Below are 24,826 nucleotides of genomic sequence, written 5' to 3' on the forward strand. Positions count from 1 at the left end.
GTGAGGATGAGGGGGAAGGAGTAATTCTACTTATTAGAACAATCGATTCCTTAGGCTCTAGAAGGCTATATATTCTGAAAGTATTGAAATACAATTCTCTCTGGCAGATACGAACAATTAAGTCATTATTAGGTAGCAGCAGGGGTTAATCACAGAGACAGGTTTAAGTGCAGGTAGCAGGGGAGTGACGGGAGCCAGATAGATGCACCTGAAGAGCGGGAAGAGGCTCGCGAAAGTGAAAAGCTGCAAAACACTTGCCCAGTTCACCATACTGTCCAGAGCCATACCTAAGATAAGCAACCCTCCCCGCAGCCTCAGACTCCAGGCGCCCAAATTCGCACGAGGCATTCTATTGTCTCACACCTGCGTCCTTCAACAGGTAAAGCCAATTACAGCCCCCAGAGCACGACCCCCAGCATACTGGTCAATACAGCTGTCAATCAAATACCTCACCTACTTTTCTAAATTCTCCCCTCCCACTGTCATTGGCTTTACCTTCGGCCTATCCACAGATTTCTTCCGCCCTAGAGACCACGGAACTTGCCCTATCGAATCTAGGATTGGCGCCGAAGCTACTCCCGCCTTTTGACGTCCCTGGGCACTCCGCCCGCTTCACCGCCGGGCTTGGCTGGGGAAGAAGCGGGGCGGGGCGAGCGAAAGGCCGGCCAGGGGGCGGGGCCTGCCTCCCACGGCGGGAAGGCGGAGCCTGCGCTAAAGCCTGCCTGGTCGGGTAGGACCTCGGAGAGCGCCAGGCGCCGAGAACAGAGGGATTGGAGAAGTGGCCCGAGCCCGGCCGGACCCACGCCTGTGAGCCCGCCTCCCTCTGCGCCCTAGGCTTCCCGGGCTGGCAGGCGGCGACTGGCGTCTGAAGAAGGTGCCTAAGTCCTGGGTCAGATAGTCATCCCTGTGGGACTCAGCCGCCGTACGGCTGTGGCTCCCTCACACCTGTGTGTGTGTGAGAGCGAGGAGAGAGAGAAGGAGAACGAGCGCACCTGCGCGCGAATGCCGGTGTGAGGGTGTTTGTGTGTGTTCTGGCTGGGCGCGCGAATGCTCGGTGTGAGGTGTTTGTTCGCGCGCCCGCGGGCCAGAGCCCGGCACCTCAGCGTTCGGGCCGGGGGAGGGACAGCGGGAGCGGCGGCTCTGAGCGCCCAGCAGGCTGAGGCGGGACTCGGGCCGCAGTAGTCGCAGCCAACGGTTCACTTCCCTCGAGAGCGGCCGTCGTGCCGCGGGGGGAGCGGACGGCCGGCGGGCTAGCAGGCGGTAGAGCGCGGTGGCGGCTGCGGGCAGAGGTGGAAGGAGGGGAGCAGGAGATGGGGAGAAGGGGGAAAGAGGACACAGGGAGGGAGGTGAGGGGGAGGCAGAGGGACAAGTGGAAGCAGACGGCGTCGCCGTTCGCCCCTCCCCCCCGCAGCTGTTGCTGTGGGTCACTCGCAGATGTTTTGGGGTCCGGGCTGCTGGGGGATGGGGAATAGAAAAAGTCCCCTCCCACCCCCCACCTCCCCCCGCCTCTCCTATTGACAAAAAAGGAAGCGTTGAAGATGATGGGAGAAGAGCCCGGAAGGTGGTGGCAGAGTAAATACCGGCTCCCCCAACATCGTTTTTCTGAAAATAAAATATTTTGAGCTGAACGTTTCGAAGAAGGAAAGCCCGCCCTTAAGAGAGAAACGGAGTCTTGGTCTGTTGGGCTCTGGTTTGATTGTATAATAATGATGATATAATGCTAATGACGATGATGACACTGCCTTTTATTTTTACCTCAGTGCTGATAAAGCGTAGCTACAGCTGGGGATACAGTCCTTGAAAATCTGATGTATGAGGAGGGAATACTGTTGCTTTTGGAGTTGTGTTATATTTATCCTCTTTAAAAGGATATGCTTTTTAGAATTAAAATTTGACAAAACGAAGCCTCTTTTTTCAGGTCGGTTATAACCAAGGCTAATAAAATGGGTACTGACTTGACTAATGAAAAGAGGAAGGCTTTACCAAGGTCTAATTCCGTATGTTAAGTCACCCTTTCCTTTTTCCTTTGAATTTCTCAACAGTGTGTAAAATGAAGAAGTTTAATTTCCGAAAAGTTTTGGATGGCTTAACTGCCTCCTCCCCTGGCAGTGGTAGCAGCAGTGGCAGTAACAGTGGTGGTGGGGCTGGAAGTGGTTCCGTACATCCTGCAGGGACTGCAGGGGTTCTCAGAGAGGAAATTCAGGAAACCCTGACTTCGGAGTATTTCCAGATTTGCAAGGTAAGTTTTGAATTGGCTTAAAGCCTATCATTTCTTTATTATACTGTTATGAGGAAACAACGGGGGAAAACACACCAGGGACTGGAAACTGTTGAGATGCCAGCATCAGAGTCTGGTGCAGCAAGCTCTGTGGGTAGATCAGTTTGAATTAATAGATATTTCAGGCATCAACTTAAAAAGCAATGATAGTTTAAGGGGGAAATTAGCACACACAAAAAGTAGAATTTACAAGACAATGTTAAGACCCAATAGTGGACAAAATTTTTAATATTTATGTATTACATTAACTGAAGAAGAAAATAGTCATTTGGTTTTCTGTGTTGTCAGAGAAAATAATTGTTATTTCACTGTTCAGTATGAAATGAATAAAGCTACTAACATATTGCTAGAATTAAGTAGATAATAGGAAAATATGTCTGTTTTAAGGGGGCCAATGACATTGCTTTAAAATTCTGAATAAAAACACCTCCACATTCTTGAACTCTTCATAAATAAATAGACAAATGCACAGGCTTGTAAGAACTTGTTATATTTGTAAGAACTAAAAAATAGCCTGTGTTCTGGTTTAGTGAGAAAACATTTTATGTAATTATACTTTGATATTGAACTTCTAATGAATATGCAAAAGACAGTTTCTGATAGGTAGAGATGAGAATTTATAAAACAAGCATTAGGTTAATGTATAGAGATATTGTTATTGTTATAGTTGTTATATTTTATGACATAAAGTGATTTATAATTTTATTGCCCTTTTTTGAGTTGTCTTGAAATGTGCCTATTATATGCAACAAAAGCTACTAAGTTATTTGTGTAATATAAATAAATATACTTTTGTAAATGTGTTTGGCTACATAAAAAGAAATAGAAAACTTGCAAAATTACAGAAATTAACAATGTTTAAAATTCTTTCACAAAAGTTTTGTTGAAATTATTAAAATTATTTTTGTGGTAAACAAGTGATATATGTTTACCACAAGAGATAAATTTCGATCACTGCCTCAGTCTATATTCCTAGCAGGGTCATTATACAAACATTAAATCTACAGTTATTAGTTTACATAAAAGGAAGTTTATTTAGAGTTAAGTTAGATAAACAGATTTAATTCTAAACTACTTTGTGAAATTTGCGTACAGTAATGTTTTTTTTTCTTCAATAGAAATAACAGATATTCTGTTAGATTAGGGAAGGGCTCAATAGTGGTTATGAGACAATTGTAAAAGAGTCTTGGAGGTCAAATTTGAACTGTTAGGCAGGGGAATTATGCCCTAATTCTCTAATCTTCATTGTATTTGTAATTTTTGTGATCAGATTCTGAAATATTTTTCCAAATTCTCTCAATTCATGTATATGATAGTGATATAGGAGAATTTTACTATAGGTAAAATTGGTATAGAAAAGATAGACTTCTGAAGCAGAATGGCATTGGGCTGCTGAGGTTATAAAGCTTGTAGAGAGGTTTTAAATAAAAAACTTCAAGGAAATGGGTGAATGCAAGAGAGTAAGGAATACATAGTTACCTTCCTATTTATTCAGGCAAGAGATAGTCATAGGAAGTGGCAGAAGTTAAATACATACAACTTTAAAAATATGGCGTGATAGGAAGACCATTGACCTAGGAATCAGAAAATTTGGGTTTTATTTAAAATTCTGCTAGTTAACAGCCATATAATCTTGGGCAAACCATTTATCTCCCTTGAGCCTTGATTTCTGCATCTGTAGTATGGGAATAAGCATATCTGCTCTCCCTAACTAAAAGAGGGTTATTGGGAAGATCAGACAAGACAAGGTGAAGGCAATGCATAAATGGAAAGGATGATAAATGATATATTAATATTATTGTTAAAGTTTCTAAAATCATCTGTTTATAGTGGAATGAATGTAACTTGTGGGTTGTAATAATATTAGCTTATGATTTTCAAATAAATTATAAGATAGATAGCTATATAAGTTGTCCACTAATAGTATTGAGGTCTTATTAAATGTGGAAAATACTATAGCATCTTTGGATAGGGATATAGTTAATTTTTAAAAGTAGTTATATGACTGTATTATACTTACCTGGCCTATAATAAAATATATAAAAATGAACTAAGAAAATCAAAAAATTAGAACCATTGCTGAAATGGGGACTTTATTTAGGTTCATAGACTTACTGATTAAATGTGCAAAAAACATTCTATTCTGAGTACTAAGGAGTTGTCATGTTCTGGGTGCTTCTACCTTTTCAATATGGGCAAGACTAAAGTATAAATCTAGAGTTGGCTGTTTGAAAGCCACCCTCCTCTCTACTATTTGATTAGTCATCACATCCCATCTATTCTATTTCCTTAGTATTTCTGAAATGTATGATCTTTTCTCCATCCCTAGTACTTGTTCATTTCATCATATTGTCTTGCTTGGTCTCTTGAAATCACTTTCTAACTGATCTCTTTACTTCTTGTTTTACCTTATTATACTTCTTTTTTTTTTTTTTTTTTTACAATAATGGCTATTTCTGAAATATAATGGCTATTTCTGAAATATAATGTTAATTATGTCATTTCCTTGCCAAAAATTCTATGTTGATTTTCCTAGAGCAATGATGCTCTTACAATGAAAGTCTTATTTGAAACCACAGTAAATAACATCTATTAAAACAAATAAATGTGGCACCTTATGGGCACACATTTGTTTTAGAAATTATAAGAAGAAATTATACAGCCAATCAAAAAAACATTGTTTTTTATATTTTGTTTTTGTTGTGTATATCATCCATAGAAAGGTAGTAGGACATTTGCTAGCCTTAAAAACGTGAAAGTATAAAGCTATACCCTTCTAATAAACAACATATCTATAAGAAGTTCAAAGCCATAGAAATAGCAGAAGAAACTTTGATGCAAGATCAGAAAAAAAAAAAGTTAATGCATTGGGTTACTGCAATCTAAGTTCAGAATGTATATGCATTTGAATGCCTGCATTGTCCAGTTATTTGTGAAATACATGAACTGCCTTTCCTGAACTTGAATTCTGTGAAATACAACTTGAAACTATTGCTCTATACAGTAAATTTCAGATCACTTACCTTGATGTGTATAGGGTTTCCTTCAAAAGGGATTCCTGTTTACCTTTCCATTCTCATTTCCTTGATTCCTTAAGTATACTGCATTCCCTAAAAAGCACTGTATTTTCTTATATCTCAATGCCTTCTCTCATTCTATTGTTTCTGACTAGAACACCTTTTCTACCTTCATATAATTGGAAAATTCCCAGCTGCCCTTTACCTAATAGTTCAAACATCACCTCTATGAGAGTAGCTCTGACCACTGTGGCCTCAACTATCCACCAGGGTTCTTTTTTTTTTTTAAACCTCTTCTATGTTTTTCTGTAGCATCTGGCATACACCTATAGTGTGAATTTAGCACCTTCTTGTGATTAAAAAAGTGAAAATCTGTCACTGCCATTATACTATGAACTCTTTGAGAGGCAAATAAATGTGTTTTTTTGTTTCCTTCTCATTGGTAAGGTGTCCGTTATCTAGCTGGCCAGTAATTCTCAACTCTGGTGTTTAAAATAGAGATTTCCAACATCGCTTCAGTCTTAGAGAATCAAAATCTCTAGGCATGAGTCCTAGGCACTTGCATTTTTTTTTTTGAAAGGCCCCACAGGAGATTCCAGTGCACAGCCATTAGTGAGAACCATTGTAGTGGGCACTTGATACACTTTTTAAATGAATAAAGATGCATATACATGATTGGTTGATTAATTGAAAAAGATATTAAAGCAGAAAGCAGTTACTACTTATTTATGGCTTAAACATTTTATTTCAACTTAAAACATCTAACTATTCAATTTACAAATCATTTGATAAATGACTAAGTTTTTCTGTTGAATATTGGTTCTGTGATTATAGTTCTGTGTGGACTTCTCTTCCATAAACCTTTCCAAATTCATATGTACAACTTTTAGTTTTGGTTTATTTAAAGCAGAGTAAGACCTTACATGCTTTTGAAGGAAACCAAGTGTCAAGTCCTTCTAGATTATATATACAGTGATATGTATAAAACAAGGGTTTATTTTTTTCACATGTGTATCATCTGTGTATAGAACAGTGCCTGGCCCATTGAAGGCAGTCAAATATTTGTTGAGCAAATTAATGAATAAATTAGAACAAGGAAGCTATAAAGAATGGTGTGTTAAAAACAAACTAGACATTATTTTGAACAGCTTCTTGGAGTTGCTTTTATGAAATAAATTTTATATAAAGAGATAGAGAGCATCTAGTGAAAGAGTGATACTACTTTAGGAACATGGTATATGCTTTTCAAAGAGATATAGAAAAGAAGATTGTAAGAGATTCAATTAAATTTATTTCAGTTTTTATTGAGGAAGATATTAGGAGTATTATTATTTCTAAATGATATTTTTTGGGACCAGCTCAGAAATTTTAGATTGACAGTGACAAACACATGGGATATTCTAGACCTCATTAATAAAATAGACAAAAATAAGTATATTACCAAAAACAAATAAGTGTATTACCAGACCAGATGACATAATCCCTAAATTTCTGAATAAACTCTTAAATTAGTCAACTCACTATTCATAAACATTTATAACTATTTTTTAAATGGTCATGATGTCAGAGACAACATGTAGGTAACTAGTATAACTTTTGCAGGGAAATGGACTTATAATAATGATCCTCATACCTGATGTAGTATCAGATCATACCGGGTAAATAGGAATAGACTGGAAATACAAGCATGGACTATAGAGAGTTGGGCTTTCCAGGACCCTAGCAAGCTGAAAGGAGATTAAATGCCAAGATATCCTTGAATACTATCTTTTCCTCAAGATTTCCATTGTCCACATTCTCCTAATTTCATTCCATTTTATTTGAGTGGTTTTGCAACTGAGATCGGCACAAAATCATGATCACAGTTCCACAGTTATGAAGTTTTCATCCATAAAAAGAATAACAGATTCTCTGAGATATGTGGATTTGTTTCATTTCTATACTTATAAACTAGTAAAATAAAAGGTAGTACAGTTGGATTACTGATTATGGATTTAGCTTCTGACAATGACTTCATGCTCCTGTCACCAAGAAGCACAGTAGAGGCACCTTTAAGAATGGTAATGGAGACAAACAACGAAGAATTAAGCTACTGAGATGCTAACAAGCTACTGAGGTGCTAACAAGCATAAGAACCAGAAAGAATTAAATATTTTTTTCTTTTAAGAACCAGAAACCAAAGCCAGATTGTTCAGTACTCCAGGCTGTCTTCTTCATCTATCCTGAGAGCATAAGGGTATAGGGGCAGGTTTGAGTAAAGGATTACAGATGAGTAGAAAGTATGTTTATAAGTTTTTAAAGTTACCTAGAGGGCAATCACATTTTCTCATGAAAAGTCCTTTGGTGCTAGTATTTGTCAGCAAATTGGATTGTTGGTCTTGTGTAGTATGGTGGTTCTTATGTTCTTAAATAGTGTGGTCATACTTCATGTATTTCTGATATAGAGCTAATTGAAAATTGTAACATAATTTCCAAGTATGTTTATCTGTAGGATCATTATCAGTGAGTAAACCAAATTTCTGTTTCTTAAAGTTTAGTGCATTTCAGTAGATCTTTTTCTGCCCTCACTTGAAAATGTGCCTGTGAAAAATCTTAGGATTAAGTTTTATATTTACTTTTAACAATAGGATGATTGTATTGATTTCCTATATTACAGTTCTGTAAAGCTGTTTATAATATTGGTTAAATAGCAACAACTTTGACTATATTCATTAAAGGTCTCAAGTAGAAGCCCTACTTTAAACTTTCAAATCGAGTTTGTTTTTCTCAGAGAAAATGGAAGTGTTTGTTCCTATTTAAATATCAAAATGATGATCTTTATAAAAAAGCTTTTGTTTATAGTGACAGTTATTTTCATTTTTAGTTATAAAAGGATAACTTTTCTTAATTCTTTTTAATATTTGAAAGACTAATCTTTTAATGTGCACAATATACTAGTGTTTTTATTTAAAAATATAGATTAAGTATTTTGAATAATATTTCCTAATTTTCTTTCTTTTTTCTTTTCTTTTTTTTTTTGAGACGGAGTTTCGCTCTTGTTACCCAGGCTGGAGTGCAATGGCGCGATCTCGACTCACCGCAACCTTCGCCTCCTGGGTTCAAGCAATTCTCCTGCCTCAGCCTCCCGAATAGCTGGGACTACAGGCGCACGCCACCGTGCCCAGCTAATTTTTGTATTTTTAGTAGAGACGGGGTTTCACCATGTTGACCAGGATGGTCTCGATCTCTTGACCTCGTGATCCACCCTCCTCGGTCTCCCAAAGTGCTGGGATTATAGGCGTCAGCCACAGCGCCTGGCCAATATTTCATAATTTTCTAAATAATACTAAAATTTATGAGGACTAGTAAAAAATCATTGATTAAGTTTTATACAGCCAAAATTAGAAATAATATTTAAAGGATTTAGAGAAGGTAGTTGTAAAAACTAGAATATAAGCCCTCCAAAAAGTATATAATAGGTCCACCATGATACCTAGAGAGAGGCTTCACCATTATAGTCCTGAAGAAATGCAGCAAGAAGGTATTTTGGCATGTTTATTGTTGAAAAGATATTTTATTTATTATACACTTTTAAAAACAAGACATAAACTGTTCTCAGCTAAATGACTGTGGTAAGAATGAAATAATGCTTTCTGGGATTGATTTGTCAGCAAAATCACCTATGATATATTCTGGATTTATCTAACATATTAAAAAGAAGAATATGATTTTTGTTTCATTAGAAGCCCAAAATTACCAGTTACTATTGATGGTGTATAGAATTATTTTGAGTATAATGACATATAATGATGCTGTATAATCAGTATAATGAATTTGAAATTGAAAATACAGTATTTAGTGTTTTAGTTTCAGTTAAATGTTTTATAATTGGATTACATGTATTCAATAAATACCTCTTTGAATTGATAATAGCCATAAAATCAACATCTTATTTGGATATGTGAATTTTATTATAAATAAAACTGATCATTTTGTAATGGTGGTTTTACATGCCAATTTAATACCTGGATTTAGAAAGTAAAGATTGAAATTGAGAGAAAATTATTATACTTCTTTTATCTTTCTTTTATTTTTACTTTGCCAAAATGAACACAATAAAATTATACTCTCCAGAAAACTAATTGGATTGGTTAATGTTCAGTTTAATTTGTTCCTATAAATTGACTAAAAACCTGTCTATAAATCTGTAAACTGTAAAAGTTTGAATATTATGCATAGTATAATAAATTTTGAAATTAGATTGAATCTGGGGGAAATGCTTACAGTTGGTAAACATCCATGTAGATGGAAAATGTAAAACTAGCTAAAGAGACAAAAAAGAACTGAGCAGATGATATGAGGAAAACTCAGGAGTAGAGGCAGGTAATCTGAAGCATTTTTTACAAAGAATATTAAGAGAGAAATTCAGGCATGTCCCAGCTCTGTGGAGTGGTAAAAGATAATAAAAACAAAACCAACTTCAAAACAACAAACAAACAACACAAAATTGTCAGAGACAAATGGATTAGGCCAAGAGGAAATTGATTAGGTTAAACATATTTTCATTAAGGTGATGGATAGAATTAAGATCAACACTATAATAAAGGATATAATTGGTAGCATCAGTACTAAGAGTAGATGTAGGGGAGATATGTGAGGAGTTGATTTTATAGAAAAGAAAAGTGGTGAAAAAATAGCAGAGACAGTATATTTTAATATCATTTTGGTACACTGTAAGGGTGGTGATATAATTAAGCCACAGAAAAGCAATTGAAGCTACCAGAAAGGAAATGGTAGGGTGGGGAATAGAGGCAAAATTTGCCTTTTAAAATAGCAAGGGGCAGGCATGGTAGCACATGCCTGTAGTCCCAGTTACTGGGGAAGCTGAGGGGGAGGCAGGAGTTGGAGGCTTTAGTGCACTGTGATAGTGAATAGCCACTAGTAGTCTTCCAATCTGGGCAACATACCAAGACCCCTGTCTCTAAAATAAATAAATAAATAAGTAAATAAAATAAAACAGTAGGTATCTAATTTAGAATTTTTCTCCTTACCTGATAATAACACATATTTTGTTTGAATTCTAAGTAAAATCTGTGCTTTGTCCTTTCACGTAAATAAAAACGTGATTCTTCTGGAAGATTATATGACTTTTGTATTGCTGCTTCAGTTAACAAAAATTTATTGGCTTTAAACAACACAAATTTACCATCTTATTGTTATGGAGGTCAGAAGTATGAAATGGATGCCACTGGGCTAAAATTAATGTGTTCACAGAACTGCATTCCTTTTGGAGGCTGTAGGGGAGATTTGTTTTCTTGAGTCTTGCAGCTTTTAGAGGCTGATCACAATTCCTTGACTGATGGCCCCCTCCCATCTTCAAAACCAGCCCCCTTCCATTTTCAAAGCCAGTTGATCTTTCCCACACCTCACCACTCTGACACTGACTTTCCTGCTTCCCTTTTTTACATTTAAGGATCCTTATGATTACATTGGGCCCACCAGGATAATCCAGGTTAATCTCCCCATTATGAGATTAGTTGATTAGCAATCTTCATTCCATCTGCAACCTTAATTCCCCTCTGCCATATAACCTAACATATTCACAAGTTCTTTGGGGGCTGTTATTCTCTCTACTTAGATGTTCACCTGTTTTTGTGTTTTATTTTATGGAAAATTTTAAACACACAAGAACAGTGAGAATAGTATTGAACCCCTGGCTTCAACAATGATCATCCTTGGCAAATCTTGCTTATTTATATTCTCTTATTTACTACTCTTACATTTCATTATTTTAAAGCAAATCTCAGACATTGTACACTTCCATCTGTAAAAAACTTTACAGAGCAGATAAACAATTCCCCTCACCCTGTGCTTACACTATAATTGTAAAGCCCATTATCATAGCAGAAAACAATTAACATTTCTTTATATAATATGTAGTTAATGTTTAAATTCCCTCAGTTGTCCCATATTGTCTTTTTGTAGTTGATTTGTTTAGATTGGGATCCAAGCAAGCTCCATATTGCATTTTTACTTGAAGTTATCTTAATTCAATCTGTGTAAAGTCACAGGGTTTTTGATAAGATTAGCTATCTTGTGCTTTTGTGTATATTAATGAAAAAAAAATCTCTTTGCCCTGATTTCTTTATGAACTAGAAGGCTTTATGTGAGGAAGTAGGTGGGTTGTTCACTGTACCACAAGATGACAAATAGAGAACTTTTAAATGTTTTCTACACATGGTAACATTCTTTAAGGAATGGGAAAAAGTATATTTTTAGGACATCCTAAGAGTTTTGTACTATTTTGTGATGCTACTATAGTGTAGGGTTTGCTGAGAATGTTAGAAAAAAGTGTCATAAAAGACATAGTATGTGTCAAAGTGAATAAAAGTGGGATGGATTCTTTAAGTTGTACTCAATATTACTGATTTTTATCCATGAAATAAATTATTTGAGGGATAGGATGAGATTCAATTTTGTATAGCTCTTAAGTGAAAGAATAGAACATTTGATAAGGATTCACTCTACAGTTACTTAGAATTGTCTAGCAAAAAGCTGAAAGTGAATTGAACAAAGTCTGTTTTATTAGTAACTTAGATTTCTTCTAAGTTATAATGTTTCCAACACGTGGGCTAATAGTCTGAATATACTTGAAGAACTGAGTTGGAAAGTGATAAGAAGAGGATTAGAATACAGATGTGAAACACATTTTGATTTATTGAGTTCCATTTATAAATAATCTATACACTACATTTATTGATTACTTACATAATTCAAAAAGTACCTTATTCTGATTCTCTGCCATCCTATGGTAGTTTATTGTTGGATCTTTCTTTGCTTTTTCCAGTTCCATCTTAACCAAAACTTTTTTGTTGTTTCAGGTGATACTGAATATTCTTGTGCTCTGTCATAGCTCCCCACTAACTATTTGGTGAATTCAGTTACTTATTATTTAAACATTTATTGAAATCGTATTTTATATATAATTCTAAACTAGACTTTTTAATTGGGCAACCTTTTTTTTTTTTAGGAATGACTTTGCAAGACAAGCACACTATGAACCAGTTATATTTTTATTTGATAAACAGAATAGTTTGCATCATGTGAACTTTAATTCATGTTTTTTAACTTTATGAAACTCCCTTCTATTTTTTCAATGGCTCAGGATTTTTGCTCCCTGTTCCTTCTTTTCTTTTTTCCTTGTATTTCTACTATTTTTAAATTATTTTATGATGTGTTTGATATTTTTCTTTGCCTTAGCTTATGTTAATTTCCATTTATATCTTCTTGGCTAAAAGCTGATTTATTCTAAAATAAAAGAACCTGGAAAATGTCTAAAATAATATTTTTTGGTACAATTTCATTTCCCTAACAAGTCTAATACTTATTGAGACTATTAACATACCAAAATAACTCTTTAAGTTTCCTAAGTTTCTCTTTTATTCACCAATTTTTTTTTGAAAGAATTGAAAAGTATTTAATCTGGGTCAGCTCAGTATATTTATCAAATAATTATCTTTAAATCATGCTTCTTTATTCTCTGCTAACAGACTCTAATTTCTTAAAAATTTTTTTTTGAAAAATGATTTGGGTACTTTTTTGCTTTTAAAAATTTAATACTTTTAAATTGATACAAATAGATGTACATATCTTGGGGGTACATATGGTAATTTAATACGCATATAGTTTGTAAACATCAAATCAGTGTAATTGGGATATCCATCACCTTAAATATTTGTCTTTGCCTTATGCTAAAAACATTAGCATTATTCTCTTTTAGCTATTTTGAAATGTAGAATAGATCATTGTAAACTATAGTCACCTTACTGATCTATTAAACACAATATTATTTCTTCTATCAAAATATATATTTGTACCCATTAATCAACTTCTCTTCATTTTCTCACCCTCCTTCCAGGAGGTAACCAATATACTCTCTGTCTTCATGAGATGTACTTTTTAGCTTTTACATGAGTGAGAACATGTGATAGTTGTTTTTCTGTGCTTGATTTATTTCACTTAACTTAGGACTTCCTGTTACATTCATGTTGCTGCAAGTGACAAGATTTCATTCTTTTTTATGGGTGAATAATATTCCCTTGTGTGTATATATACTGCATTTTCTTCATCCATTCATTCATTGATGGGCACTTGGGTTGATTTTATATTTTGGCTGTTGTGAGTAGTGCTGCAATAAACATAAGAGTGCCAGTATCTCTTTGATATACTGATTTCCTTTCTTTTGGACATATATCCAGTAGTGGAATTGCTGGATCATATGGTTGTTCTATTTTTAGTTTTTTGAGGAACCTCCATGCAGTTTTCCATACTGGCTGTACTAACTTACATTCCTACCAACATATGTGAGTTCCCCTGTCTTGCCAGCATTCATTATTCCCTGTCTTTTTTTATAAAAGCCTTTTTAACTGGAGTGAGATGATATCTTATTGTAGTTTTGATTTGCATTTCCCTGATGATTAGTGATGTTGAGCATTTTTCATATACTTGTTGGCCATTTGTATGTCTTCTTTGAGAAATGTCTATTCAGATCTTTTGTCCATTTAAAACTCAGATTATTTATTTTTGCTATTGAGTTGTTTGAGTTCATTATATATTCTGGTTATTCATCCCTTCTGAGATGAACAGATTGCAAATATTTTCTCCCATTCTGTGGGTTGTCTCTTTACCTTGTTGATGGTTTCCTTTGCTATACAGAAGATTTTTAGCTTGATGCAATCCCATTTTCTATTTTTGCTTTCATTGTGTACACTTTTGAGGTCTTACAAAAAAATCATTGCCCAGACTTATGTCTTGGAACATTTCTCCAGCATTTTCTTCTAGTAAATTCATAATTTTAGTTCTTAATTCACATCTTTAATCAATTTTGATTTGGTTTCTGTATATAGTGAGAGAAAGGGTCCAGTTTCATCATTTTGCATATAGGTAGCCAGTTTTCCCAGCACCATTTTTGGAAGAAACTCTCCCCACTGAATGTTCTTGGTAACTTTATCAAAAATTAGTTGGCTGTAAATATGTGGATTTATACCTGGGTTTTCTGTTGTATCCCACTGGTCTATGTATCTTTGTTTCTGCCAGTACCATGCTGATTTGGTTACTTTAGGTCTATAGCATATTTTGAAGTCAAGTAGTGTGATGCCTCTAGCTTTGCTCTTTTTGCTCAGGGTTTCTTTGGCTATTCAGGATATTTTGTGGTTTCATATAAATTTTAAAATTGTTTTTTTTGTTTCTATGAAGGATGTTATTAGTATTTTGATAGAGATCACACTGAATCTGTAAATTGCTTTGGGTAGAATTGTCATTTTAACAATATTAATTTTTTCAATTCATGAGCATGAATTCTTTCCACTTGTTTGTATCCTCTTCAATTCCTTTGTTAGTGTTTTATAGTTTTCATTGTAGAGATCTTTCACTTCTTTGAATTTATTCATAGGTATTCATAGGTATTTTATATTCTTTGTAGCTATTCTAAATGGGATTGCTTTTTTATTTCCTTGTTCAGATTGTTCACTGTTGGTGTGATCTAAATGTGTATATAAATGCTTCTGATATTTGGATGTTGATTTTGTATCCTACAACTTTACTGAATTTGCTTGTCAGTTATAACAGTTTTTTGGTGGCATCTTTAGGTTTTTGTAAGTGTAAGATCATGTCATCTGTGAACAGGGCTAATTTGACTTCCTTTTTCTAAGTTGGATATCCCTTTATTTTTTTTTTCTCTTGCCTAATTGCTATGGTCAGGACTTTCAGCATTAGGTTGACTAAAAATGGTGGAGGTGGGCATCCTTGTCTTGTTCCAGATTTTAGAGGAAAGGCTTTCAAATGTTCCCTGTTCAGTATGATGTTACTTTTGGGTTTGTCATACGTAGCCCTTATTATTTTGAGGTATGTTCTTTTCTATCCAGTTTGCTGAGGGTCTTTCTCATAAAAGGATATTGAATTTTATCAAACTTTTTTTTCAGCATCTATTAAAATGATTGTATGCTTTTTGTTCTTGGTTGTCTTAGTGTGATGTATCACATTTATTGTCTTGCATTTGTTGAGGATTGTCACATCGGTGTTAATCAGGGATACTGGCCTGTAGTTTTCTTTTTTTGTTGTGTCTTTGTCTGGTTTTGGTAATGCTGGCCTCATAGGATAAGTTTGGAAGTATTCCCTCTTCATTTTTTTGAAGAGTTTGAGTAGAATTGCTGTTAGTTCTTCTTTAAAATGTTAGGTAGAATTCATCAATTAAACCATCAGGCTTTTCTTTGGTGGGAGACTTTTTATAACTGCTTCAATCTTATTCTGCATCATTGGTATGTTGAGGTTTTCTCTTTCTTCCTGGTTCAATTTTGGTAGGTTGTATGTGTCCAGAATATATAAACAAATTAGAAAACTTAGAAGAAAGGGATAAATTCAATTTTGGTAGATTGAATTTATCCCTTTCTTCTAAGTTTTCTAATTTGTTTTTATAGTTATTCATAGTGGTGTCTAATAATTCCTTACATTCCTGTGGTCTCAATTATCATGTCTCTAATTTTTTTGTTTCTGATGGTATTTATTTGGATATTCTTTGTTTTTCTTAGTCTAGCTAAGGGTTTGTCTATTTTATTTACATTTTAAAAAACAAGCCCTTCATTTTGTTGATCTTCTGTAGTGTTTATTTTTTATTCCCAACTTCATTTGTTTCTTTTCTGATCTTTATTGTTTCTTTTTGTATGAATTTTGAGTTCGAATTGTTCTTGTTTTTCTAGTTCCTTGAGGTATATCTTAGGTTGTTTATTTAAAGTCTTTCTGTTTTTTTGATCTAGGTGTTTAATGCCATATACTTCTCTCTTAGTACTGCTTTTGCTGTATCTTATAGATTTCAGTGTATTTGCATTTTCATTTGTTTCAAGAAATTTTTAAATTTCCTTTTTAATTTTTTCATTGACCCATTAGTCATTCGGGAGCATGTTGTTTAATTTCCCGGTGTTTGTGTAGTTTCTGAGTATTCTCTTGTTATTGATTTTCAGTTTTATTCCATCGTGGTCAGAAAAGATATGTAATATGATTTCTACTTTTTTGAATTTGTTCTAACTTGTTTTATGGCCTAAGATATGGTCTATTTTAGAGAATGTTCCATGTTCTGATTTTTTAAAAAATGTGTATTCTGCAGCAGTTGGGTGAAATATTTTGCAAATGCCAATTAAGCCCATTTGGTCTAGTGTGTAGTTTATCAGTGATATTTGTTGACTTTCTGGCTGGGTGATCTGTCCATTACTGAGAGAGGAAGTTTTGTTTTGTTTTGTTTTAACTGAATGTTTAATACATTTGTAGAAATAGAAGGATTAGAATTTTATAATTACATTAGACATTTACGTAAAAGATCTTTCATCTTTCAAAGAAGTTTCTCGTATGTCCCTATCTTTTCTGTCTTTCTCAAAGCAGTAGTTATTACTATTCTCATGGCCAAGCTTATTTCATTGTGTTAAACAGTAATTATATCTGTATGTTTCACAACATTATCATCTTCAGAAACTCTACCCTTCATTTCACCACGCGTTCTCACTACATTGTTTCACAGTATAATTGTATTCCACTTAAATTAGAAAATCCCAAAGAAATTAGAGCAAAACAGTCAAATTCATGTGAATAAATGCTAGAGAACCAAAGATTTTAAAGTTCTGATTTAGTAACAGTTACTAAATCTACAAGCATAAGACTTCTATTTATTCATACTATTAAAACAGCAATAATAGAAATGAAAGCTACATTAATGAAAAAGGAACTCAGGAATGAGAACAGTAATACAATATTTAAATATAGATGCTATGTATTTTATGATTAGTGTCAGGTAAATAAACTATCTATCTTAAATTCTGGTCTCAGAGAAAAATATCAGAGACAATTACAAAGAATGTGCTCCATATTATTAGGTCCATCTTTTAAACCAATGAGATCCTTTGGAAAAATGGCTTTAGTCTTTCTTTTTGTCAGAGATTCCATTGGTCCTTTTGTTGGTAATCTATTTTTTTATTTTATTTTATTTTATTTTATTTTTTTTATTGCATTTTAGGTTTTGGGGTACATGTGAAAAACATGCAAGGTTGTTGCATAGGTGCATATGTGGCAGTATGATTTGCTGCCTCCCTCCCCTTCACCTATATCTGGCATTTCTCCCCATGCTATCCCTGCCCAACTCCCCACCCCTCCGCTATCCCCCCTCCCCCTCAACAGACCCCAGTGTATAGTGCTCCCCTCCCTGTGTCCATGTGTTCTCCTTGTTCAACACCCGCCTATGAGTGAGAACATGTGGTGTTTGATTTTGCGTTCTTGTGTCAGTTTGCTGAGAATGATGTTTTCCAGGTTCATCCATGTCCCTACGAAGGATGTGAACTCCTCGTTTTTAATGGCTGCATAATATTCCATGGTGTATATGTGCCACATTTTTCCTGTCCAGTCTGTCATCGATGGGCATTTGGGCTGGTTCCAGGTCTTTGCTATTGTAAACTGTGCTGCAATGAACATTCGTGTGCATGTGTCCTTATAGTAGAACGATTTATAATCCTTTGGATATATGCCCAGTAATGGGATTGCTGGGTCAAATTGAATTTCTATTTCTAGGTCCTTGAGGAATCGCCACACTGTTTTCCACAGTGGTTGAACTAATTTACACTCCCACCAACAGTGTAAAAGTGTTCCTATTTCTCCACATCCTCTCCAGCATTGGTTTTCTCCAGATTTTTTAATGATCGCCATTCTAACTGGCGTGAGATGGTATCTCAATGTAGTTTTGATTTGCATTTCTCTAATGACCAGTGATGATGAGCATTTTTTCATATGTTTATTGGCCTCATGTATGTCTTCTTTTGTAAAGTATCTGTTCATATCCTTCACCCATTTTTGAATGGGCTTGTTTGTTTTTTTCTTGTAAATCTTTTTTAGTTCATTGTAAATTCTGGATATCAGCCCTTTGTCAGACGGGTAGGCTGCAAAAATTTTTTCCCATTCTGTTGGTTGCCGATTCACTCTATTGACTGTTTCTTTTGCCATGCAAAAGCTTTGGAGTTTGATCAGGTCCCATTTGTGTATTTTGGCTTTTGTTGCCAATGCTTTTGGTGTTTTGGTCATAAAGTCCTTGCCTACGCCTATGTCCTGAATGGTTTTGCCTAGGTTTCCTTCTAGTGTTTTTATGGTGTTACGTCTTATGTTTAAGTCTTTAATCCATCTGGAGTTAATTTTAGTGTAAGGTGTCAGGAAGGGGTCCAGTTTCTGCTTTCTGCATATGGCTAGCCAGTTTTCCCAACACCACTTATTGAACAGGGAATCCTTTCCCCATTGCTTGTTTTTTTCAGGTTTGTCAAAGATCAGGTGGTTGTAGATATGTTGGGTCGCCTCCGATGCCTCTGTTCTGTTCCACTGGTCTATATCTCTGTTTTGGTACCAGTACCATGCTGTTTTGATTACTGTAGCCTTGTAGTAGAGTTTGATGTCCGGTAGTGTGATGCCTCCCGCTTTGTTCTTTTTGCTTAGAATTGACTTGGCTATGCGGGCTCTCTTTTGGTTCCATATGAAGTTTAAGGTGGTTTTTTCCAGTTCTGTGAAAAAGGTCATTGGTAGCTTGATGGGGATAGCGTTGAATCTGTAAATTACTTTGGGCAGTATGGCCATTTTCATGATATTGATTCTTCCTAACCATGAACATGGAATGTTTCTCCATCTGTTTCTTTCCTCTCTTATTTCGTTGAGCAGTGATTTGTAGTTCTCCTTGAAGAGGTCCTTTACGTTCCTTGTTAGTTGTATTCCTAGGTATTTTATTCTCTTTGTAGCAATTGTGAATGGCAGTTCGTTCTTGATTTGGCTCTCTTTAAGTCTGTTATTGGTGTATAGGAATGCCTGTGATTTTTGCACATTGATTTCGTATCCTGAGACTTTGCTGAAGTTGCTTATCAGTTTCAGGAGATTTTGGGCTGAGGTGATAGGGTCTTCTAGATATACAATCATGTTGTCTGCAAATAGAGACAATTTGACTTCCTCCTTTCCTAATCGAATACCCTTTATTTCTTTTTCTTGCCTGATTGCTCTGGCTAGAACTTCCAGTACTATATTGAATAGGAGTGGTGAGAGAGGGCATCCTTGTCTAGTGCCAGATTTCAAAGGGAATGCTTCCAGTTTTTGCCCATTCAGTATGATATTGGCTGTTGGTTTGTCATAAATAGCTTTTATTATTTTGAGATACGTCCCGTCGATACCTAGTTTATTGAGAGTTTTTAGCATAAAGGGCTGTTGAATTTTGTCGAAGGCCTTCTCTGCATCAATTGAGATAATCATGTGGTTTTTGTCTTTGGTTCTGTTTATGTGGTGAATTACATTTATAGACTTGCGTATATTGAACCAGCCTTGCATCCCCGGGATGAATGCTACTTGATCATGGTGGATAAGCTTTTTGATGTGCTGTTGCAATCAGCTTGCCAGTATTTTATTGAAGATTTTTGCATCTATGTTCATCATGGATATTGGCCTGTAGTTTTCTTTTCTTGTTGAGTCTCTGCCGGGTTTTGGTATTAGGATGATGTTGGTCTCATAAAATGATTTGGGAAGGATTCCCTCTTTTTGGATTATTTGGAATAGTTTCAGTAGGAATGGTACCAGTTCCTCTTTGTATGTCTGGTAGAATTCGGCTGTGAAACCATCTGGGCCTGGGCTTTTTTTGGGTAGTAGGCTCTTAATTGCTGCCTCGACTTCAGACCTTGTTATTGGTCTATTCAGGGTTTCGACTTCTTCCTGGTTTAGGCATGGGAGGAGGCTACTGTCCAGGAATTTATCAATTTCTTCCAGGTTTTCTAATTTATGTGCATAGAGTTGTTTGTAATAATCTCTGATGATGGTTTGAATTTCTGTGGCATCTGTGGTGATATCCCCTTTATCATTTTTTATTGCATCTATTTGGTTATTCTCTCTTTTCTTTTTTATTAGTTTGGCTAGTGGTCTGTCTATTTTGTTGATCTTTTCAAAAAACCAGCTCCTGGATTTATTGATTTTTTGTAGGGTTTTTCGTGTCTCTATCTTCTTCAATTCTGCTTTGATCTTAGTTATTTCTTGTCTTCTGCTAGGTTTTGAGTTTTTTTGATCTTGTTCCTCTAGCTCTTTCAATTTTGATGATAGGGTGTCAATTTTAGTTCTCTCCTTTCTTCTCATGTGGGCACTTATTGCTATATATTTTCCTCTAGAGACTGCTTTAAATGTGTCCCAGAGATTCTGGTATGTGGTGTCTTCGTTCTCATTGGTTTCGAAGAACATCTTTATTTCTGCCTTCATTTCATTGTTTATCCAGTCAACATTCAGGAGAAAGTTGTTCAATTTCCATGGAGCTGTGTGGTTCTGGGTTGGCTTCTGAATTCTGAGTTCTAACTTGATTGCACTGTGGTCTGAGAGACTGTTTGTTATGGTCCGTTCTTTTGCATTTGCTGAGGAGTGATTTACTTCCAATTATGTGGTCAATTTTAGAGTAGGTGTGATGTGGTGCTGAGAAGAATGTATATTCTGTGGATTTGGGGTGGAGAGTTCTGTAAATGTCTATTAGGTTTGCTTGTTCCAGGTCTGAGTTCAAGTCCTGGATATCCTTATTAATTTTCTGTCTCGTTGATCTGTCTAATATTGACAATGGTGTGTTGAAGTCTCCCACTATTAATGTGTGGGAGTCTAAGTCTCTTTGTAAGTCTTTAAGAACTTGCCTTATGTATCTGGGTGCTCCTGTATTAGGTGCATATATATTTAGGATCGTTAGCTCTTCTTGTTGCATTGATCCTTTTATCATTATGTAATGTCCTTCTTTGTCTCTTTTGATCTTTGTTGCTTTAAAGTCTATTTTATCAGAGATGAGAATTGCAACTCCTGCTTTTTTTTGCTCTCCATTTGCTTGGTAAATCTTCCTCCATCCCTTTATTTTGAGCCTTTATGTATCCTTGCATGTGAGGTGGGTTTCCTGGATACAGCACACTGATGGGTTTTGGCTTTTTATCCAATTTGCCAGTCTGTGTCTTTTGATTGGGACATTTAGTCCATTTACATTTAGGGTTAATATTGTTATGTGTGAGTTTGCTCCTGTCATTTTGATGCTAGCTGGCTGTTTTGCCCATTGGTTGATGCAGATTCTTCATTGTGTTGCTGCTCTTTACCATTTCGTGCGTTTTTGGAGTGGCTGGTGCTGGTTGTTTTTTTCTATGTGTAGTGTCTCCTTCAGGAGCTCTTGTAAAGCTGGTCTGGTGGTGATGAAATCTGTGAGTACTTGCTTGTTCATAAAGGATTTTATTTTTCCTTCACTTATGAAGCTTAGTTTGGCTGGATATGAAATTCTGGGTTGAAAGTTCTTTTCTTTAAGGTTGTTGAATATCGGCCCCCACTCTCTTCTGGCCTGTAGTGTTTCTGCTGAGAGATCTGCTGTGAGTCTGATGGGTTTCCCTTTGTGGGTAACCCGACCTTTCTCTCTGGCTGCCCTTAGTATTTTCTCCTTCATTTCAACCCTGGTGAATCTGATGATTATGTGCCTTGGGGTTGCTCTTCTAGAGGAATATCTTTGTGGTGTTCTCTGTATTTCCTGGGCTTGAATATTGGCCTGCCTTGCTAGGTTGGGGAAGTTTTCCTGGATAATATCCTGAAGAGTATTTTCCAGCTTGGATGCATTCTCTTTGTCACATTCAGGTACACCTATCAAACGTAGATTAGGTCTTTTCACGTAGTCCCATATTTCTTGTTGACTCTGTTCATTCCTTTTTACCTTGTTTTCTCCAATCTTCCCTTCTCGTTTTATTTCATTGAGTTGATCTTCGACTTCTGATATCCTTTCTTCTGCTTGGTCAATTCTGCTGTTGAAACTTGTGCATGCTTCATGAAGTTCTCGTGTTGTGTTTTTCAGCTCCATCAATTCACTCATATTCCTCTCTAAGTTGTCCATTCTCGTTAGCATTTCATCAAGTCTTTTTTCAAGGTTCTTAGTTTCTTTGCATTGGGTTAGAACATGTTCTTTTAGCTCACAGAAGTTTCTTATTATCCATTTTCTGAAAGCTGATTCTGTCATTTCGTCACACTCCCTCTCCATCCAGTCTTGTTCCCGTGCTGGTGAGGAGTTATGCTGCCTTGTAGGAGGAGAGGTGTTCTGGTTTTGGGTGTTTTCATCCTTTTTGCACTGGTTTCTTCCCATCTTTGTGGATTTATCCACCTATTGACTTTGTAGTTGCTGTCTTTCTGATTTTGGTAATTTTAAGTCTGCAGCAGCTGAACTCATAAACCCCCTTTTCTTCCCCCCAGGTGTTCTGGCCCAGGGGTTTAGCGCTTTATGCTTTTCAGTTGTGTTGCTACCATTTTCCCTGCCCACAAGGTGGCAGTCTAGTCACACTCAGCCTGCAGAGGCTTCGCTGAGCTGTTTTGGGCTCCGCCCAGCTTCCGTGTGAGCTTCCCTGCAGTCCTGTGGGTGTAGTTAGAGCTGCTTCCGCTATGCTGGCCTGCCCCTGTAGTGACGGAGTCTCTGTAGTGGTGGGTTTTCTTGGTTGCGGAAAATTGCCCCGGGAACTGCAGGGTGTTTCCCGATGGAGGACGCCCCTCCCCCACAGAGCTGGACCGTCCCGGGTTTAGCCGTGTTTCCAGAGGGGCCCTCTTTGCCCGGTAATCTCTTGGCTTGCCTCCTTGCCACTGCTCCCCTTGCTGGCCCAGAGGGGACACAGTCTCGTTCACTTTGCTCAAGGAGCCGCTGCTCCCCGCCCCCTGTGCAGGCCGAGCAGCTGCTCTGGTCCAACCAGTGGCGCTGGGAACCCGTGGAGCTTCTCCACCTGTGAATATCCTGGTCTGTGGGCAGTTAAAATCCGCTGCCCTGTGTGCCACTGCCTCAGCCGAAGCAGCGGCTCTGAGATTCGTGGCACTCCCTTGCCCGGGGTCTCCTGGCTTGGCTCCCTGCTTCAGCTCCCCTTGCTGGCTCAGAGGGAACTCTGTCTCTCTTGCTCTGCATAAGAAGCCATTGCCCCCCCGCCCCAGGGTGTAGGCTGAGCGGCCACACCACTCAAACCAGCAGTGCTGGTGACCCGTGGGGCTTCTCCTCCTGTGAATCTCCTGGTCTGTGGGCAGTAAAAATCCGTCTGGAAATGCGGCGTCCACTCACCCTCTGCGCCTTCTCTCGGAGCTGCAATCCCGACTTCCTCCTAAGCGGCCATCTTCGGTAATCTATTTTTTTCCATCCTTACAGTCTACCTCATCTTTATTTTAAATTTTTGGTATTCCTGTATAGTTTTATAGGCTATATATAACTAATAAAAGGAGAAATAAGAAATAAAAAAAAACAAACAAAGTATATGTATGGTTCTAGAAACTTTTCGTATTTGTAGAACAGAATTGAAATGATGATACAAGGAATGCATACCATTGCCTGGGCTTCACCTCCTAAACTACAACCATGAAGGCCTAATGACAATGTCCACATTTCTGGAGTAAGGGATGAGCAGCAGCCTAGAGTGGGTTGTTGAAGAACCCAACTATTAGTGTATTACAGTCTACCTCTCTGTCTCGATCTTATTAATGTTTGCTTTATATGCTTGGGAACTCTGTTATATCCTCTTGCTGAATTGACTCCTTTATTATTATATAGTGACCTTCTTTGTTTTTATAGTCTTTGATTTGTAGTCTATTTATCTGATCTACATCTAGCTATTCCTGCTGTGTTTTTGGTTTCCAGTGGATGGAATATCTTTTTCCACCCCTTCAGTTTCAGTCTATGTGGGTTTATTGTAAGCAGTATATAGTTGTGTCTTGTGTCTTTATTCATTTAGCCACCCTATGACTTTTACATGGATAATTGAGTCCAGTTGCATTCAAGATAATTATTGGTGAGTAAGGATATACTACTGCTATTCTGTTGCTTGTTTTCTGGTTCTTTTGTAACTCTTTTCTTCGATTCTTCCTTTCTTACTGTCTTCCTTTGTGATTAAGTGATTTTCTCTAGTAATATGTCTCAATTTGTTGCTTTTTATTTTTAGTGAAGCTATTATAGGTTTTTGCATTGTTATTGACTTGAGGCTTACAGAGAACATCTTATAGATATAACAAGTATATTTTAAAGAGATGACAACTCATATTAGATCACACAAAGAATAGGACAAATGAAGAAAAGTGGGGAAAAAATTCTGTATTTTAACTCCATCTTGCCACTTTTTGAATTTTGTTGTCTCCATTTATGTATCTTTAATTGCTTATCTCTTAACAGATTGCTGTAGGTATTATTGTCTTTGATAGATTTGTCTTTTAGGTTTCATATTAGAATTATGGGTGGATTGCACACTACAGTTCCAGTATTACAATATTCTGGGTTTGTCTGTGTACTTAATTTTACCAGTGGGTTTTATACCTTCAAATGTTTTGTTCTTGTAAGTTATTACTTTTTAAAATTTTAGATGGAAAAACTCCCTTTAGCATTTATTGTAAGATGGGTCTGGTGGTGTTGGATTCTCTGAGCCTCTGTTTGTCTGGGAAAGACTTTATCTCTTCTTCATAGTTGAAGGACATGTTTGCTGGGTATAGTATTCTT

General features: G+C 36.5%; 1 protein-coding gene across 8 annotated transcripts in view; it reads left to right on the plus strand.

The window, feature by feature from the left end:
- Window positions 1-789: 789 nt before the first annotated feature.
- Window positions 790-24,826, plus strand: part of STXBP5L (syntaxin binding protein 5L) — a 440,807-nt gene continuing 416,770 nt past the window's right edge. For 2 of the 8 annotated variants that reach the window (XM_064374675.1, XM_064374681.1), the window contains exons 1-2: window positions 1,796-1,918; window positions 2,043-2,239. In XM_064374675.1, the coding sequence (XP_064230745.1) occupies window positions 1,813-1,918; window positions 2,043-2,239 (303 nt within the window). In that variant the 5' untranslated portion in view covers window positions 1,796-1,812. Of the gene's footprint in view, window positions 875-1,545; window positions 1,676-1,793; window positions 1,919-2,042; window positions 2,240-24,826 lie in introns of those variants that run through there. The other 6 variants (XM_064374678.1, XM_064374682.1, XM_064374676.1 and 3 more) reach the window with 5 other exon arrangements.

This window comes from Aotus nancymaae, unplaced genomic scaffold (assembly GCF_030222135.1).
Source record: "Aotus nancymaae isolate 86718 unplaced genomic scaffold, 86718_ANA_hifiasm-v0.15.2.pri h1tg000011l, whole genome shotgun sequence".
Classification (NCBI taxonomy): domain Eukaryota; kingdom Metazoa; phylum Chordata; class Mammalia; order Primates; family Aotidae; genus Aotus; species Aotus nancymaae.